This window comes from Furipterus horrens, unplaced genomic scaffold (genome assembly GCF_987537825.1).
Source record: "Furipterus horrens unplaced genomic scaffold, mFurHor1.1.pri manual_scaffold_4, whole genome shotgun sequence".
NCBI classification, from domain to species: domain Eukaryota; kingdom Metazoa; phylum Chordata; class Mammalia; order Chiroptera; family Furipteridae; genus Furipterus; species Furipterus horrens.
Genome location: NW_028327174.1, coordinates 76,752,331 through 76,768,572, shown reverse-complemented (window position 1 = coordinate 76,768,572; position 16,242 = coordinate 76,752,331). Strand labels below are relative to the sequence as shown.

The 16,242-nt window shown below is 32.3% G+C and overlaps 1 protein-coding gene across 1 annotated transcript in view; it reads left to right on the top strand.

Annotated features, from left to right (window-relative positions):
* PAWR (pro-apoptotic WT1 regulator) overlaps positions 1–13,157 on the top strand; it is a 120,925-nt gene extending 107,768 nt beyond the window's left edge. The window contains exons 5-7 of the mRNA XM_090273657.1: positions 5,650–5,797; positions 7,492–7,596; positions 9,670–13,157. Coding sequence (XP_090129783.1) covers positions 5,650–5,797; positions 7,492–7,596; positions 9,670–9,756 — 340 coding nt within the window. The 3' untranslated portion in view covers positions 9,757–13,157. The remainder of the gene's footprint in view (positions 1–5,649; positions 5,798–7,491; positions 7,597–9,669) is intronic.
* Positions 13,158–16,242: the final 3,085 nt, after the last annotated feature.

The following is a 16,242-nucleotide window of genomic DNA, read 5'->3' as shown; positions in this document are numbered from 1 at the left end:
TCTCTCTAAAATCAATAAACAAAAATTAAAAACAAAATGTTATAGTCATTTTTGTGAAAACATAAAATTTGTACCCTAAATAAGTAAAACATAAACTTTAAGTTTTTTCATCTCTTTATGTTCTATTTTTTGTGATAGATAATATTTATTATTTTAATAATAGTTATTATAAATCATTGATTTATATTATGTAATATATAACTATATAATATGGTTATATTGTAAATCATTATAGAAACAGATAAACAAACACATCAACATGGATATGTAATGAGTACATTTTGGAGACCATTCATTTAAATTCTTCTATAAAATAACTTTTGGGTTTCCTGCTTAATTTTCCAGTGTCATATCATATAACTTCTGTTTCTGAAATAGGCCACATATTCTTTGTTTCTAGGTGCTTGCACATTCTTCTTCTTCTTCTTCTTCTGAGTTTAAACATTCTCTAGTATCACTACTCAATGTGTGGTCCTTGAACTGTTAGTCATTACCAGTCCATAACTAGATAAGAACTCAAAAGTAAATATTTAGAAGCTTCAGTTGTATTTTGATATTGTCATCATCACATCCAACTGCATGATCAGTGGACTCTTTTCTGAACAGGATACTGACTAGTCCAAGTGCCATGATGTATATGCAGTTTTTTAAAAATTTTATTTTTAAAGCAGCTTAAGGTTCACAGCAAAATTGAGAGGAAGGTATAAAGACTTCCCCACATACCCCTTGTCTGCACACATGCATAGCCTCTTCCATTATCAACATTCTCCAAGAGAGAGGCATGTTTTTTACAATTGATGAACTTACATTGCCACATCATCATCCAGGGTCCATAGTTTACATTACAGTTCACTCTTAGTATTGCACATTCTATGGTATTAGGCAAATGTATAATGATATTTATCCATCATTTTAGCCTCATACAGAGTAGTTTCACTGCCTTAAAAATCCTCTGTGCTTCACCTATTTATCCCTCCCTGCTCCCCTCCAATTACCTCTGCTCTAAGCCCTGGAAACTACTGATCTTTTTACTTTCTCCATAGTTTTGCTTTTTCTGCCATGTCATGTAGTTGAAATCTGTGTCCTGTCTTTTTCTTAGTTAGCCTGGGCAGTTGACTTGTTGATTTTCTTCATCTTTTCAAAGAACTTAGCTTTTGGCTTCATTGGTTTTCTATATATTGGTTTTCTGTTTTCAATTTCATTCATGTCTGCTCTAATTATTTTTTCATTTTTTCTGCTTAAGTTGGATTTAATTTGCTCTTTTCTAGTTTCCAAAGGTAGAAACTTAGAATATTGATTTTAGATCGTTCTTCTTTTCTAATACATTCATTCTGCGCTGTAAATTTTCTTCTAAGCAATGCTTTCACACATCTCACAAATTTTCAGTTGTGGGTTCATTTTCATTTAGTTCAAGATATTTTAAAATTTCTCTTGAGATTCTTCTTTGATCAACATGTAATTTAGAAGTGTGTTGTTTAATCTCCATGTATTTTAAGATTTCCAGCTATTTTATTGTAACTGATTTCTGGTTTAATCCTACTGTGGCCTGAGAGCAGACATTGTATGGTTTCTGTTCTTTTAAATTTGTGAAGATGTGTTTTATGACCCAGAATATGGTCTATCTTGGTGAATGTACCATGTGAGCTAGAAGAGAATGTGTATTCTGCTGTACATATTAGTTATTTATAAACCAGAATGTTATTTTTATTTTGATATTAGTCATTTGTAACCCAAATTGTTTAAGAATTGAAGAAAATGTAAAGATTTATTCACTTTAAAAATCTTGTGTTGGATTTAATTAGACTTATTCTTGTTCTATGAATAAATAATTTTAAAATAATTATATAATAATTAAAACAGGCAAATAAAAAGTAAAAATATTTTTATTTTCAATTTCTGCTTTTGTTAGTATTATTATCAAAACCCAGGAAGTAAATTTAGATTTTTATTTTTAATCCTAATTTCTTTAAGATAAGCTTCAATATACTTTTTTTTTTGATAAGTAAAGATATACCTTTTCTAAATGTGACAGTAATAGTAAACCAAGGAATGATGATGGAAATAATTTCAAAGAAATACAGAACAAAAGTTTGTAGTGGTTTTGCTGGGAAGCATTATCCCTCCTATATTGAGTTCAATTTTTAGCCATAATTGATGGGGAAATGATAAAACTACGTGGGTTATTGGCAGTGATATACTATCCATTTAAACAATAAAACCATCAGAATTTAAGTGGCATTTATAATAGGCATGATATATACATATTCACAACCAGAAATGCATTATTTGAAAGAAAGAATATTACAGTTAAAAAGCTGGCAGAAGCAGTCTTCAGGATTTCATGTGATCGTTAGTGCTTTGTGAATTTCTTTCAAAGTCTCACTTCAGGTTGCTAACATTTAAAAACTACACACAAATGACAAGACAGAGATACTTGCTTGGAATCTGTAGCCACGAAGGTAGTTCCTGTAATACTTTCTAGCAACACTGTGGCTCAATATATTTAGGAATAGTTTAGTGATACAGAAAACCAGTTCTTTGACAAATAAGATAGCAAAGGAATTTTTGTTAAAATTTGCTGAACATTTGATTTTTGCTAACATAACAGTGATGTGAAGGAAGAATTTATTTTTTAACTTCCTTCCTAGCAAGCACCACAGGTCCTGAAGAATATGAAACTTCAAAAGATTAACCAGTCAAATGTGGTTCGAGTTTTGCTTCTTTTGTAGGTGCATGTTCTGATTGTGTAGACACGGTGACAGGGAGAACATGGTGAAACTTATGCCAGGATGTAAATTAATGTTCTGCTTCTTCCTTTGAGAAAGTCTTGGTATCTCAGCTGAACTAAACAGTGTGCTTGTTGTGTCAGCTAAATTAACAGTGGTTCACTAAAAGTGTGAATTACTGAAACATGATGCATTAAATTTGAGATTAGTAAAAAGTAAATGATAATTTGGAAAAATAAACAAATGGGAGTACATAAAATAAAAAGTTTTTGCACAGCAAAGGAAAACATCAACAAAATGACAAGACAAACCACTGAGTGGGAGAACATACTCGCCTATACATCTTGGTCAGAGGTTAATACCCCACATTTATAAAGAACTTATAAAACTCAACACCAAAACAACAAACAATCCAATTTAAAAATGGGCAAAGGACCTGAATAGACACTTCTCCAAAGAGGACATACAGATGGCCAATAAACATTTGAAAAGATGCTCAACATCACTATTCATCAGAGAAATGCAAATTAAAACCACAATGAGATGTCATCTCACACCAGTCAGAATGGTTACCATCAGTAAATCAACAAACAACAAGTGCTGGCGAGGATGTGGAGAAAGGGGAACCCTACTGCACTGTTGGTGGGAATGCAGACTGGTGCAGCCACTGTGGAAAGTAGTATGGAGTTACCTCATAAAATTAAAAATGGAACCACCTTATAACCCAGCAATTTCACTTGTGGGAATTTATCCAAAGAATCCCAAAACACTAATTTGAAAGGATATATGCACTCCTATGTTCATTGCAGCGTTATTTACAATTGCCAAGATTTGGAAGTAGCCCTAGTGTCCCTCTGTAGATGAGTGGATAAAACAACTATGGTACATCTGCACAATGGAATACTACTCAGCTGTAAAAAAAGGAAGAAACTTTTACCCTTTTTGACAGTATGGATGGACCTGGAGAACATTATGCTAAGTGAAATAAGCCAGTCGAAGAAAGATAAATACCATATGATTTCACTCATATGTGGAACCCAATGAACAAATTGAACTAACAAACAACAGAGAGACAGATTCATAGATAGAGAGCAGGCTGACAGCTCTGAGTGGGGCAGGGATAGAGGGTAGAGGGACTGAGCAAAAAAGAAAAACAACTAATGGACGAGGACAACAGGGTGGGGATTATAGGGGGGCAGGGGATGGGTGGAAGTGGAAAAAGTTATAAGGGACACAATGGTAATTGAAAAAAGTCCAATAAAAAGTGAACTATTAAAAATATACAAAAAAAAGATAATTTTCCAGCTGAACCAACAAACTGTTAATTGCATGCTGATGTAAACAGTAATTTTTAAAGGGTAATTTTCAGACAAAAGTATTTGAACTTCAGAATGAACTCAATGTCTCTGCAGGCTAAGAAACCACCTTGATCTCCAGCTTCTTAAATATGTGAATTAGACTTATTTCTTTGATAGTTTTTATTATTTTTAATGGTCTTAGTCTTCCATGCAAGGGAGGAATGTAAAATGTTTTCAAGTGGACAGAAATGAATGTGAAAATTTCGGGGAAAATTTTCACAAATTATGATGAATCTCACAATAGAATAACAATTATCATTAAAGTTAGTAATGATTTTAGTATTGCACATTTGCATAACATTATAATCAAATACCTTAAAATTTGCTAAGACACTTTGAATTTTATTTTTTATCAGAAGAGAATTGATGCATTAGAAATTAATAGAGCAGTCATCCGTTTTTTAAACTCAAAAGCTATTTTAGATTTATTAGCTTTATTTTGATGGGTAAATGATTGGAACTTGACTGCCAATGAAGAATTGAAGACATTTTGAAAATCATCATTTTCTGCATTTGCAATAAAAATTTAAAGTGAATATGCTGAGTTTGCTGAAATTGCTTTAAAATCTATTCCTGTCAGCATACATCTGTGAAACTAGCTTTTCTGTGATGAGTGCTATTTAAACAAAACATAAGTGGTTTAGATCTACCTTATCCCTGTGAGCAGCGTAATTATCAGTCCAGCCTGGTGTAGGTACGTTAAGAAGAGGGCCCTGAGGAAGCCTGACCTCCTGGTATTTACACCTTGTATGGAATCCCCTCCCACAGTGCAACACAGGTTGGTGTATGTCATTCCTGAGATTAGGGCAGAACAGATACTGCAGTGTCTGTCTTGGTTGCTGTGCCACTCCCTCTCTGGGAGACAGCTGCCATATGGTGAACAGCCCAATGCAGAGTCTCACATAAAACTGAGGAAATGAGGCTTCTGGCCAGCAGCCAGTGAGAAACTGAGGCTTTTTGCCATGAGATGTATGAGTGAGCTTGGAGGCAGATCTCCAGTCCGTTCAAGCCTTCAGATGACTTACTGGTGTGATTGCCTATACGCATACTTCCAATGAGAATCATGCAATTTAATGTAATTCTTTTTTTTTTTCTAATTATGTTACTGAATTATTTTATAGGTCCGAATCTAATAAAACATTTGGACTTGTATTTTGTATGGCCTTTTTTATTTTTATTTTTTTAATAGCCATAGATAGTCTACATTAGATTCCTGTCATATTACCCTACCCTGACTTTGACCGTGTTGCTTTGTTGTAACTGGTTATAGTCACTGGTAAGTTGAAGGGCAGAGTCCATGTCTGTGTTTGCTTTTACATTTTTAGTACCCAGAACAGTGTTGGGTACTTAGCAGCTACCCAGTAGATATTGGTCAAAAGAATTAACTGTGTTGAATGAAAGTTTTTTATTGTGTTGGAATAATGAATAACTTCTATAGTTATGAATAAGTTGATTACTATAACCATGTGTCCTCAGGGGAATGGAAATTGTTTATGGTGAATAGAAAATATTTTTGGTATTCTTTTTGCTGAGTATATTAGGCATCTATTTTTTTATTTCCATAGCACAACTACTGCGTCTGAAGAAGATATCTCAAGTAGATACCCTCGAACAGATAGAAGTGGGTTTAGCAGATACAACAGGGAAGCAAATGCTTCAGGTAATTCGGTCCCAAGTAGCACATTGGAAAAGAAAATTGAAGATCTTGAAAAGGTATGAATTACAAATTCTTTAAGATTGATAGAGTTAATGTACTATTTGCATTGTTTTTTTAGTTGCAGAGCAGCTGAGAGAGAAAATAAGTTGAAATTTGTAGGGGAGAGACAGTGCCAAAAAAGGGGAAAAGAATGAGGGCACTAATGGAAGGTATCATTAGTGTTAATTGGTATTTCCATATATATTCATATAGCAGCTTTGAATCACTGTCTTAAGTATATTGTCTAGATGCATAGTGGCTAGGCATTTTCTGATTTCCTTAATACTTTCCTATATCCAGTTCTTTTGATGTTAAAAATTTTAGAAGACGTCAGTTCTTGTATTCCAGTGGCTGCACCATTCTGCCATGTGCTATATTTAATATATTGAAAATAGTCTTTGCTTTTGAAATTGTTAGAAGTCCATCCTGGCAATGTGTACTACTACGTATTTATTGTCTGTACAGACCGTCATTGGTAGACTTTCTTCTGGATTCTAAGTTAGAGCCCAGAGCCATCTTTGGTGTTTGAAACAATTTTCTTTATTTTTAAAATTAAATTTATTGGGATGCCATTGGTTAATGAACACAATGCAATATACAGATCATGTTTGAAACCATTTTGAGAATAAACCTGTTTAGTAGTATCTTTGAGAACAACTCAAATGGATATTGGCATACATTTATCAGGTTTGTTCTGTAGACATTCAGCCTCTAAAATTGATAATGGTACTGAATTACTTTCTGATTGTTGAAAATAGGTTTTGTGTTGCTGAATTGAAATTATTACCTGTGATATACAGATTGATTTTAGTACAGATTTAATATTTAAAGTTTCTTTTTGTAACATTATCATTACTTTTAGTTCTGATCTGAGCTTTCAGACTAGTTTCTATAATTCTAAATTAAAAACTTTAAAGAATACATAGTTCAGTAGGTTTCAAGGAGACTCTTCAGAAAGGCTTTTGAAGTTCCACAAGAGTTTGGATTGACGTGCCAGTAGTTGACAGCAGTTGATTAATGAAGCCAGCTGGCTACTTTCTCTGAGGGTTGGTAGGAAAGAAGCCAAGTCTGGGCAAGACCTTTTTGGTTCTCTTTCTCTTTACCCCACAAGATGACTGACCCAGCCCGAGTCTCTGGATTCTACCTAACATTTCTTCGAAAAAGGGGTTGCATTGTTTAAAAGAAAGCTTAAAAACCAGTCATCTATTTCATTCCTTCATTTTATCCATTGTCAGTTAATCAGTGGAACCGGAAATAAAACTGAGGGCCATTATTTTTCTGTTTAGACTTCTTTTCCATAGAGCTATCTCCATTTCTTTTCTTTCTTTGTAAAAAAAATTATTTGTTTACCTATTTTAAAAATTAATTTATTTTTCAGTTACAATTGACATACAATATTATATTAATTTCAGGTGTACAACCAAGTACATTTCTTAACCTTTGTGTTTTTGATAAATTTGAATTTCCTCAAACAGTTATTATCCATTAAAGACTTATATGAATATAGATTTAATCAGAAACATACCTTACAATTCCTGTATTCCTCGCAGTCTCTGGTTCTTTTCTGGGATGAATTTTTCCTTCCTTCATCAAGTGACATAAGAAAATGCATATCTAAGATACTTCACCAAATTTGGCAGATGTATGTGACTTAAGATTATAGACCACCAATTACTTTCCAACTAATAAACTTTTTAATTAAATTTACCAGGAAGTTTTAAGAGAAAGGCAAGAAAACTTAAGACTTGTGAGACTAATGCAAGATAAAGAGGAAATGATTGGAAAACTCAAAGAAGAAATTGATTTGTTAAACAGAGTGAGTACTGACACGTTTCAGTTTCATGGTTTCCTTTTTTCCTGATGATTGGGTGAAAATGTATAAGTATGAAGAAATTATTTAATTGCATTATTTAGTTCATTTTTTGGTAATGAGATAATAATTTGTGGTAGTAACAACCATCATTTCATTGTAAATTGATTTCCTCTTTCCAGTTACCAGTTGTATTCACTTAATATTATTCTTTTGGAGATAGACTGATGAATGGATTTGCTTAGTGTTTTGTTAGTCTGGAGGTGAGAGGCAGCTTGGTCATCACTACACATAAAAGTCACAAAGCTTCCTCAGTGAATAACTGCACCTGCTACTTTCTTCTTTAGGAAATTCCAAATTTCTTTGTGTGTATTTTCACTTCTTTTTCTTCAGATATATATATTCATCCTCAACTTTAGGTTTAGCCTTATCCCAAGGTCTCTGTTATGATTATGTGTAGCTCTTTTTGCTTTTAGTCCTTGAATTTACTTCCTGCTTAAGAAGCAGGTCTTAATAATGCTAGTAGACCATACTTAAGTAATGGTGATGAGAAGCAATTCCATAATTTTGTTTTTCGGAAGAGCTGACTTTAGATAAGACAGAGGAAGGAAATGTTTGCTTCAGGGAAAAAAGAAACATATTTCTAATCCAATCTAAACTCTGTGAAAGAAGTGAAAATAGAGTCTTCATTAGTATAGAATAATAAAGTTGTAAGGCATTAACTACAGCTTATAGATGAGGACACAAACTCAGAGTCTAACTTGCTCAAGGTCATATGGAGTAATCACAGAGTAATCAACCGAGCTGGTATTTGACCTCAGGTATTTTAGAACCCTAATTCTAAATAAGTTCTTTCATCTTGGTTCAGAACATAGGCGTTATCTATTGGTTCTGGACTAGGATTTAATAAAATCTGCAAGTATTTTTGGTGCTAATGATGTATTGGCACTGCCTCAGGACTGTGTACATTAGTGAGGACAATAAAACACCTGTGTTATAGAGCTTATTATCTAGTAATGACACATAATGTATTTTATTATTTAATTCTAAATCTTAGGTACATTTCAGCTGTAGTAATTTTAGAAATCATACGTCATTATTGTTGTTTTCAAACAGATTAGTTTTTTGACATCATTCATTTAGTTTGTGAGTAAATGCAAATTCTGTTTTTGTACATTTTTAAATCATACACCTAATTGTCCAAAGACAGTATACTAAATATATCAGAATGCTGCTTTACAATAGCACATGTAATATATTCATTGCTCTGGTTTTCAGTATTTCGAATTGCAAGGATAAATCTCTAAATGTCTGCTATTCAACCATCGGTAAATAGCCTGCCTTGAAATGATATTTCTTCTAACTAAAATTTAGAGTACATGGTCTTCGTATTTACCAAACAATTGTATATAAGGCACTAGAATTAATAGGGGAATATAGTTAGACTCATATGACTTTAAAGTTAGAGAGTGATTACCTAGTGTAGTGACTTTCAACTTTTTTAAAGCTCTAAAATCTTTCACTTAAAATGTCAGAGAGAAACCTAACATATACATTGAACTAGATCAATTCTGTTTGCTCCAGATCTCCTTTTCTGTGTGTCTCAGTTTTGTATCAGCTCCTCAGATTCTCACCCCACTCGCACAAGGTGGTATGAGAACATTCCAGAACTTGTACCTGGATCTTTTTGATTCCTAATTTGGAACAAGGTTGCAATATGATCGCCTCAACTTCTTATTGCCCTGATATGTATGGTTTTGGGAAAAAGGGAATTTGTTTTTAAATAAAATATTAAGCTATAATGGTTAAAAATTAGAACAGTCACTATTAAAGAATTCTTATTTCTGGCTTCTTGAAAAACTGCGAGATCTGGCAAGAGTTGCCAAGGCAACAATGAATGCTCCCTTTAAGGGGGTATATTCTATCTAAACTTGTTTTCAGGACTTGCCCTCATTTCCAAATTAATTGTTTGTATGAATTAACTCTGAATGTATATTTTTTGAAGTGTGTTAATTACCTTTAAAATATTTTAAAGTATTTTAAGAACTCACATATTACTTTCCTTTTTGTTTCCTTAAGGACCTAGATGACATAGAAGATGAAAATGAACAACTAAAGCAGGAGAATAAAACTCTTCTGAAAGTAGTTGGGCAGCTAACAAGGTAGAAGACTCAAGGTTCAGTATGGAAAGAAATATTTTAAAACTACTGATTGAATGTTATGATTAATGCTAGGACAGTATTCCTGTGCTGCAATACATTAAGTATGTATATTTATTTCTAGAAAACAGTGGATGTTTATTTTGAAAACATTTCTTTTTCATTATTATTTTCAAAAATATCTACTTTTCATTTCACAAAAAAGTAACATCTTTTCAGTTTTTAAAATGATAGGTTATGCCTCTGGTTTTGTGTGGTATTCAAATAATATATGGTTTAAAGTCACAACCATTTGAATATATTCTATCTATGGTAGTTCATTTTCTCCCTAAAGGAATATACATAGTCTTTGTTTACATGAATTCAAATACTTTTGGGAGTTACCTGCAAATGCCTTATGACTGAGGTGTGCAGCCTTTTATGTGTAGATGATTTACTCATAACGGTTTTTGTCTGCTGTCATTTGTTCTTTCAACATAATATAAGCAATTTAGGAAAATATAGTCACACTATTTTGTAAAACAGTCATCTTTGAAAAGGAAAGCTATTATAAAAAGTCACAATATGTACTAGTTGGCTAAATACAAAATTTAAGAGAATACTTGAATTGTGCTATAGTAAATTAAAATGTACTATTTTGTATTTGACTGTTGAAAAAATTTAAGTCACTTTTACTTCTGAAGAACATACATTTGTAATTCTAATATAAAATTTCCTATGTAGGTACTACCTTTTTTAGGTTTATAAGTGAACATGGGATATTTAAAAAGTTGTTTATTCATTAAGCCTGGAGTGAGTATACGATTTTAGTGTATAAGAAAAAAAATTCATATTTTTAATTATCATATGCATTAAAATCAAAACCACAATATTTATCCACACTTAAAACATTTATACTTACATACAAAAGAGTACATAAACAGAATTAGTACTGAAATACCTTGCTTTATTTCTAACTTGGGGACTAACACTGACATAGTTGTTCTAATGAGAGAATTATTGCCCTACCTCAAATTTAAGGGATTTTCTTCCTAACATTGGATTTTTAAAAAAAAGTTGTTTTGAAGAATTGTACACATTTTCTTTTCTATGAATTATCATTAGTGTTTAGAGTTGTTTTATATTACATTTTCATGTTGAGTAAGGAAACCCCCTCCTTTAGAATAACATTAGTACTAAGAAATGTCTACCTGATAGTTGCATCTCAAACAGTATACTGATACCCATTTATCCAATTAATATACATAAGTGGCTTGAACATAGTAAGTGCATTTTGGGTACCCCACCGATTCTTTTTCCTTCACTTGTCAAGCCCCTTCATCATTCACTGTTAGAAAAACAGGAAGGGTGAGACACTTGGAAAAAATGTAAAGGATAAAATTCAGAGGTTCAATCCTAACATTCTCTCAGTGATCTAGATTGCCCCCCTCCCCCACCCCACCACTTTAGAAGTTTCAGCCTTGGCTGATCATCAGAATCACATGGGTTGCTTAAAAAGAATTTCTTGGCTGTAGTGTCTAGAGAGGTTTAGAATGATACCCTGGACAGAATTTGTAAAGCTCACCATCTGGTGAGTCTGATCACAACATAAGCTTGGAAGCAACTGCTGTTACCTCTTTCCTTCTATACCTTCCATTGGAGACCTGAATTAACAAAACTTTAGCTACCAGCATTTTCCCCCTTTTAGTTTATTCAATAACCTGGTATCTGGGGAAGTTTTTATATGTCCATATGTATTTACCAACAAGTTCAACATTAGATTAGCACACTTGAAACAATTGAAGAAGTACTGCATAAGGACATCCTTTCTGGAGAGTATTACCCAGCATGGGAACGGTGATCCGCTACTCACATGTCAGGTGGTTGCCGGGCTCAGTTCCTGCCTTGGCTGTGAGGTACTCCTCTCCCTTCAGGTACCCTTAGGGAAAATGACCAGAATCGCCTTGTTTCACAACACTTCAGGTGTTGTGAAATGCTGTCAGTATCTAGCCTTAAAATATATTAAGTAAAAGAAGTATTTTGAATTTTCTATTTAATCTATATGTAAGTAAATGAATATTCAATTTCACTTTTTAAAATTATACCAGTTATTAATACTTTTAAAGACGGAGCTGTTCTAATTTTTTTCCTTTTCTTCAGTTCATTGAAACATTTCCCACAATGATCTTTTACATAATAGTACCTAGTGCAGATGCAGCGCCTGGGAATTTAGGCGAAGCTTTCACATGCAGTTCTTCCTTAGAAATGCAAACTCATTCAACTACATATTTTTACACTGATTATTAAAAAATAAAGTAAGGTCTGCTACAGTCCCTTTAAATTTATAAAAACTATTGAGAGTTTTGAGAAAGCAGCTTAAATACATGTGCACCACCTTAGAAAACTTGGCTATTGTCAATAAAGTGTTAGTATTTGTGAAATTATTAGTCCCGTTAAGAAATAATATTTCTTATATTTCCTGAGAATTTGTGGCATAATAAAGCATATCCAAAGTTAAAATGTGTTTATGAAATTATTTTCAAAACAAGGTTGTTAACTTTTCAAATGAACATGACTTGCCTCTCTTATTTTTGATACACATTAACTTGAGAATTGATGAAGTAACCAGTTTCATTTTTCTAGACTTGTTATTAATTTTATTGCACTACAGTTACCTTTAGAGAGGAAAAAAGAAGGTATTATGGTGTGTATTTCCAAGGGAATTTATTAAATATAGTAGTTTAGCACTGTCACACTTCATTAAGTAGTTTAAAACAAAAACTTAAGTATTAGGGCATATACATGAAACAGTGTATTCTGTCTTAAGATAACTTCAATTATGGTAGAAACAATATATTCTTAAGGTCTAAAACCTACCTCAGTTATATGTGTTTTATGTTTTCTGGATTAATCTGGATCTTTATAATTAGAAATTAAAATGCAGGATTTTGCATTCACTAATCCTTCATTGAATATAATACAAGTCAGTGTATTAGACATGTCCGTACGTTCAGCACCATAAGACAAAATAGGAAAGACCTTGCATTTGATAATTGATCTGATGTCCTAGACAATACTCACATGTACAGTGATAGTCATCTTTCATCTTAGTGGTTTTATGATCTTGAGTCTGTGCCTAGTAAGTTCTGTCTGATGTTGGCACTTACATGCTTTTGTCAATACTCTGTTATAAGATTCAGGCATATTTTCATCTTGTAATGTAAGAAACCAAATGCATCAGGGCTTTTCATGGTGGGGATATGTCACGTGAGAAAGAACTAGCATTCAAATATCTGAACTTAAAAATAACATGTTAGAGGCACTGCTAAGCATTCTCTTATTGTACCTGAACCGTTCCTAATATGTAACAGTAAACTTCTGTTGTATTGGAATTATTCTCACTCTCATAAATAAAGGACATCCCATCAACTAGGACTGTAAATTTATATTACTTAGAATTGTGACACTTTTTTTTTGTTCCATTAAACTGAAAGCATACTACTAATAAACAATGAACATTTGCTTATCAGGTACCTCAGCAAAGGCACTTCCCCCTGTGCCACAAAGTTTCTTACTGATGTATAGAAGTTGGTTGTTTATTCTCATTGTAAAGACTTGAATCATAACCCAAGAAAACCTAATCCCATTGTTTTTTATGTTACTTAGCTAGAATCTTACATCATGTTAAAGTCATATCCTCATCCCCAAAATAATTACGTGTATGTGAGAAGAATATGAATGAGAGAGTGACATTAAATTCTTATACCTGTTATTTCAGCAAGTATTTGTTAGTCAGCTGGGCATACAGTTTCAGATATTACAGAAGTTTTTTAAATGGACATGGACCAGCCCTTGCATCTGGCAATGTACAATTTCTGTAGTGTGAGTCTGTAGCACAAAGTGCAGTCTCCAGTAGCATTAAGCAGTCTAATCTGAATAGTTCATTCAAAAGTATTTTTGTATGTATTATTCACCCATTGTCTTTTCAGTCTAGCTGATAGGTAACATTTAATGTGCTGCAGCATTTACTAAATGTTGGAGTGAAAGACCTGGTGAATATTGGGAAGTATTGTACCATATTTCCCTTACATAAGTATGTATTATCAAAAGAACAGTTTAAAGGAATTTACAGCAATAATGAACTAAAAAAGGACTTCAATGTATGTCAGATACACCAAACTGTTGATGTGTCAGATACACCAAACTGTTGATGTGTTCTACCATGGTTTTAAATTAGTTTTTCTTTAAATATTATTGATTACTGTCTTGTTTTAGGTATTTGAATCTAATAAACAGTTTACATATGGGTGGTCACTTTGGTAATAATAGAATGTTAGTGATGATCACTTGATGGACATTTATTACATGCCTGTTTTCTTTCCCCCTCTGGATTATGTGTATATTATTATTGCTTTAATTTTTAAAAAATTTTTGGTGAACTTTTTTCTTCAATGATTTGGCTTTGCTATTCAGGGTTTTTTATTATTATGTTGTTCCTCTAAGTTTAAGTATCAAATGGCTGCTGCTACCAGCAAAGACCATATGAAAGCTAGACTTTGCTGTTGAAAAATTAGCTTATTTAGGTACCAAATATTTGTAGAAAACATCTGGATAATTTATTGATGACATCAGTATTGAGTAGAGACCTTTCGTAATTCCCATCGCATAGGTTTTCATTGAGAAGTAGTCAGCTTGATTCACTTTAGTATGCTTTACATGTAAAATAATAAATACACAATAAAAAAGTAAATTTTCATTTATTTTTAACACTGGTTAATTATTTCCTTTCTGCACTGTCAGTAAAACCCTGACCGTGAATTTTACTTTTGAAATTAAATGCTAATATTCCAGTTAACTTATGTGACTCTTACTGAAGCAGTATACAGTACATTAAAGTCTTTATTTAATATATTATTGTGGAAGAAACAATGTTTAAAAAACAAAATATAGCATGGGTAAGATCATAATACATTAATGGTGAGTCTTCTTGAATAAATAAGGAAGTGACATATGTTCAGCCTGACTGAAATTTTAAATTATCTTTGTGTTTTAAAACTACATAAGTAATTTAATTCGAAATTAGAACTGTTATCAACTGAATCTGATGGTGTTCAAAGAATTTCAGGTCCTTCATAGTTTGAAAAAGATAAGAAGTCTGAGAAGTTCAAAATCAAGTCTTTGTTTTTTTAGTAAATGTTTTACATAACTTTTTGCTAATATGCCATTCTTCATACACCTGTGCAAGCTAATCAGTCATCTTTACTTCTAGAACTCTAAATTATAATGTTTTCAGTAATGTTGTACATGTCTAACAAGTGAACAAGCATCCTTCAGTCAGAATGTTCAGATAATGTCTCAAGTCCTTTTTAAGAACATACTCCATTATTAGAGCAAGCCTGTTGAAAAACTCAGAAGGTCTGTTAGTCTTAATTGAAATTGGAGCCATTTATCTTAGACGTCATCAAATATCTTTTTAAAAATCTAGATTCACTGTGTATGTGCACCCAATTCTATCAGTAGCTGTACAACACCCACATATTTTCTCAATCTCATGCTTTTAGTTTCTCTTCACCTCTACAAGAGGTTACGTTTTACTCCTGGTTGACTTCTTGGAAAGAATTTATGTAATATTGGACCTTCATGATAAAGAATGGATAATAAGATATAATATCTTTTACAATCCATTTTATTTTGTTTAACCAGATAAAGTTAAAAAGGAAGCTAGAAAATGAAACTTCCCTCTTAATACTGGACCAAATGTACAATTTTAATCACTTTCAAAAAACTTCTTTTACTGAGTAAAGATGATTTTAAAAAGATAAAGCTCTCTATTTTGTATAAGACAGTTGAACAATATGAAATAAATTAAGATGAACCAATTAAGAAAAGTAGATTGGACTTTGGATTTACATATGTGAAAGAAAAAATAAGACTTGACTGCTATGTATATTTTTCACATTAAAGTGTGCATCATTATTAAGTATAAATTATAGTCTTAATTCATATATGGTCAGTTGTTACCCATGTTGAGATATACCATGAACCATGAAATTCACAATCTTTGTATTATGTTATAGGCTTTTATGCAGAGAAATATTTGTATTCCTTTAAAATTTGAACTATTTACTGCGGTTAAACAAAGGTTAATGCTGTCATCAGTGGACATTTTAGTTTTATGGGAGCAAATTAAGAAAAACTAATGGAAAGGTATCTGATTTCTTTTTATTATTTTTAGTGCAAAAGTATAAACAAATCTATCAGTCGGAGACCCAGAAAATTCCATTTGAAACACCTGCCAATCACTTCTAGTAAGAATACATTCATTTGATAAAAGTGTTAAAAAAAGTTGGACAGTTACTGACCTTCCACAGTGCATTGAAAGTTTCATGTTCAGATGATTCAGGACAGTGAACAATATCACTAATTTATAGTAAAATTATGTCACTTAATTTTTATATTGACTGTTTTATGTGCTGTTTAAAGTAAACCAGTGAATCAGTAAAGATTGTAATGG